Source organism: Lissotriton helveticus, chromosome 8 (genome assembly GCF_964261635.1).
Source record: "Lissotriton helveticus chromosome 8, aLisHel1.1, whole genome shotgun sequence".
In the NCBI taxonomy this organism is placed as follows: Eukaryota; Metazoa; Chordata; class Amphibia; order Caudata; family Salamandridae; genus Lissotriton; species Lissotriton helveticus.
Genome location: NC_136069.1, coordinates 1,614,467,446 through 1,614,470,722, shown reverse-complemented (window position 1 = coordinate 1,614,470,722; position 3,277 = coordinate 1,614,467,446). Strand labels below are relative to the sequence as shown.

Here is a 3,277-nt window from a genome sequence, read left to right as displayed (position 1 = left end):
CCCTCCGTGTGAAATACTTCCCTAAGCTTTTACCAGACAAATATATTAAAGAGATTTCCAGTAAGAGGGAATGATCTTAATACCATCAAATTAAAAATGTTCTCATGTCCATGTAGTTTTGGAGGGCTCCTCACAAATTCGAACAATTTGACCTCTAACCCTACACTTTAAAATGTGAGGTTCCGCCGCCGTATGCATAAAATTTTCAAACTTGAGTTTTCACCTGTTTGGGAAATTTAAACTTATAAAGTGTTTTTGTGTAAACATAAGTTCAGTTTGTTTCCAAAAACATTTGTGAATTGGCCATATACTCAGTTAATGACATTTTGTCACATTCATGTGTCGCAGTTTTATTTTGATGTCTCTGTTCATTACATTGTTTTATTTTCAATTGCAGAAGAAGCATGAAAATTTGACCCTCCATGGAACAACCAGCAGGCGCGATGTCAGATAATATGACAAGCACATCCGTCTTCATCCTCAATGGTATTCCCGGCCTAGAAGACCTCCATATTTGGATGGGATTTCCCTTGTGCTCTATGTACATCATTGCAGTGTTCGGAAACTTGCTCATCGTCTTCGTCATAAAGACTGCACCAAGCCTGCATGAACCCATGTACATTTTTCTATGTATGCTATCCATCGTTGACTTGCTTCTTGCCACTTCAACCATGCCTAGAATGTTGGGCCTCTTTTGGTTTGATTACACAGAAATTGCCTTTGACACATGCCTGATTCAGATATTTTTCATCCATTTCCTATCAGCCATGGAATCTGGAATTCTAGTGGCCATGGCCTTCGATCGCTATGTTGCTATCTGCCACCCCCTCCGATACACCTCCATACTTACGAACAAAATGATTGGAAGAATTGGGCTGATGATACTAACTCGTGCAGTGACCCTCATGGTCCCCCTGCCTATCCTCTTGAAGCGGCTGCCATTCTGCGGGAGCAATGTTCTTACCCACTCCTACTGCTTACACCAGGATGCCATGAAGCTGGCGTGCGCAGATCACCATGTTAACATTGTGTATGGTCTTTTTGTAATAATTGCTGTGATGGGAATCGACTTGGTGTTCATTTCCTTCTCATATGCGTTGATCATCAAGGCTGTGCTTTGCCTCTCCCCGGAAGAAGCCAACTTCAGGTCCTTCCGCACCTGTGCTGCTCACATCTGTGCAGTTTTAGTGTTCTACATTCCACTGATTGGCCTGTCTATGGTGCACAGGCTTGACTACAACAGCATGTCCCATGTACCCATTCACATGGGCAATGTATACCTCCTGGTCCCACCACTGTTGAACCCTATAGTTTATGGCAGCAACACAAGACAAATTCGTGTGAGGTTTGCCAAACTTTTCCGTTGCAAGCGAACTACCTCTACAGTTTCCTCCAACGCCAACCCTTGAAATGTAGTGTAACGAAAACCACAGTACAGTTAAAGATTGTTCTGGACAAGCCAATATCTTCATTGCACTCATGTTAATGCTTTAAAACATTTCATTGTTGCCATAGACTGTAAGATGGTGATGACTCTTTCATGTGCTAGAACATGGAAAACTTTTTGACTGTCCTGTTTCTCAAGGAAAATAAATAGTGTTCTAGAACAACAGTAACTAATAGAATGCTACCCCTTACTTTGTTGGCATTTGTCATAAGGAGACTCCACTTTGCTATCATTGCTGGTTTAGGCAACCCCTAAAAATAGTTGACATCCCTTCTCAGTCTCATATTTGATTACAAGTCTAAAGTCAGCTCATCATCTAAAAATGAATGATAATTGAATGTGTGCGTTTTATAGAACTCAACATGATACAACACACCCATGTGCTCTTCTTCAGTAATTACCATTTACGCTGCCCAAGCGCTCTGCTATTCCAGTTGGATGAACAGAAGAGACTGTATCTCCCCTTCCCACTTGTCCTTCATTCTTTCCCATGAAAATCTCCCCCTCCACAACCCTTTGCTTCAGTTTACTTCTCCGCATCACCCATATTCTACATCTAGCCTTTTCACCTTATCCACCATTGTCCTGTCCTCACTATCATTTTTCGATTCGTATTCTCTCTACTAATGTCATCTCTTGTCCTATAAATTTCCACCCTCCTTATTTACGCTTTCTCCCCTCCTTTCTCTGTCCTATCTTTTCTCTCATTACCCTCAACTTTGTCCTCGCTCCAAACCTACTTTATCTTTTGCCTTTCTACCTCATATTTTCTGTCTCCTCCTGTCCTGTTCATTTTTCTTTTTGCAATGTACATTCTCTCCCCCCTGCATCAGGTTTGTGCTATTGCTTAATTCTACAAAATCCGTAGCCTCCTCTTCTACTTGCAGCTACACAGTTAAGAATTTCTTTACTCAGACTGAGCGTGGCTGAAATGAAACCGGAATGAAGAATCCTGTGAGTGATTGTCCCAAGTCTCTTCATTTAAGAGATAATCAAACTATGAACAACAGAATTTATAAACAAATCAGCAGTTTTTCTACCAATAATCGTTAACAGCTACACTCATCCCCTTCCTGTTCCTGAGGGCGTAAGTCTCCTGTACGTTTTGGCAGTTTCTATGTTCTCTAACACTACAAATAGGGAGAGGGGTTGGCCTAACGGCTAGGGCGCTCGACCTCGGACCTGGGGATCTGGGTTCGAGTCTCTGTAACGACGCCAAAAACCCCCTATGATTCTGGGCAAATCACTTAATCTCCCCATGCCTAAAATGAAAGTGTGTCCTCATGTAACGTAACTGGTGCTATGTAAAGCGCTCTGATAACTGATTCGGTTCGGTTCTAGTTCGCGCTATTTAAAACTCTGCAAAAAAAAAAAAGATTAAATCCTTCTGTAGACTGTGAGTGTTGAAATACTTAACACTTTATTGTTAGAATCGTCCATGCTTTCTGCTTTCAGACAGTCACGGGATAGAATATGTCCAGCTGATTTGCTGCATCATGAAATCGCTGCCAAGTAGGAAGTGACTAAGAAACTTATCAAACTAGCATTTGCAATGCAATAGGTCTCGCATTTATGAGAGTTTGAACTATTGGCATTGTAAATAACAAGGCCTTTTATTTATGTGTTGTTTTAAAACCGATAAACCAAAAGCATTGTCATTTACAATGCCAATCACTTAAACTCTAGCAAATGTGAGACCTATAGCATTGCAAATGCCTGCTATAAAAATGAAAAAAAAAGTTGGTTGAGAGTGTGTCCTGCCGCCACAGCACGTACTGGGTGTTTTCGTGGATTACATTTATTTTTATTAATGCAATTTTTTTTTTTTAT

General features: G+C 40.9%; 1 protein-coding gene across 1 annotated transcript; it reads left to right on the top strand.

The window, feature by feature from the left end:
• Positions 1–443: 443 nt before the first annotated feature.
• On the top strand, positions 444–1,616 carry LOC144772090 (olfactory receptor 51E1-like). Its single transcript, XM_078656269.1, has one exon. The coding sequence runs from the start codon at positions 444–446 to the stop codon at positions 1,407–1,409; it is 966 nt and encodes a 321-aa protein (XP_078512395.1). The 3' UTR covers positions 1,410–1,616.
• The last annotated feature ends 1,661 nt before the right edge of the window (positions 1,617–3,277 follow it).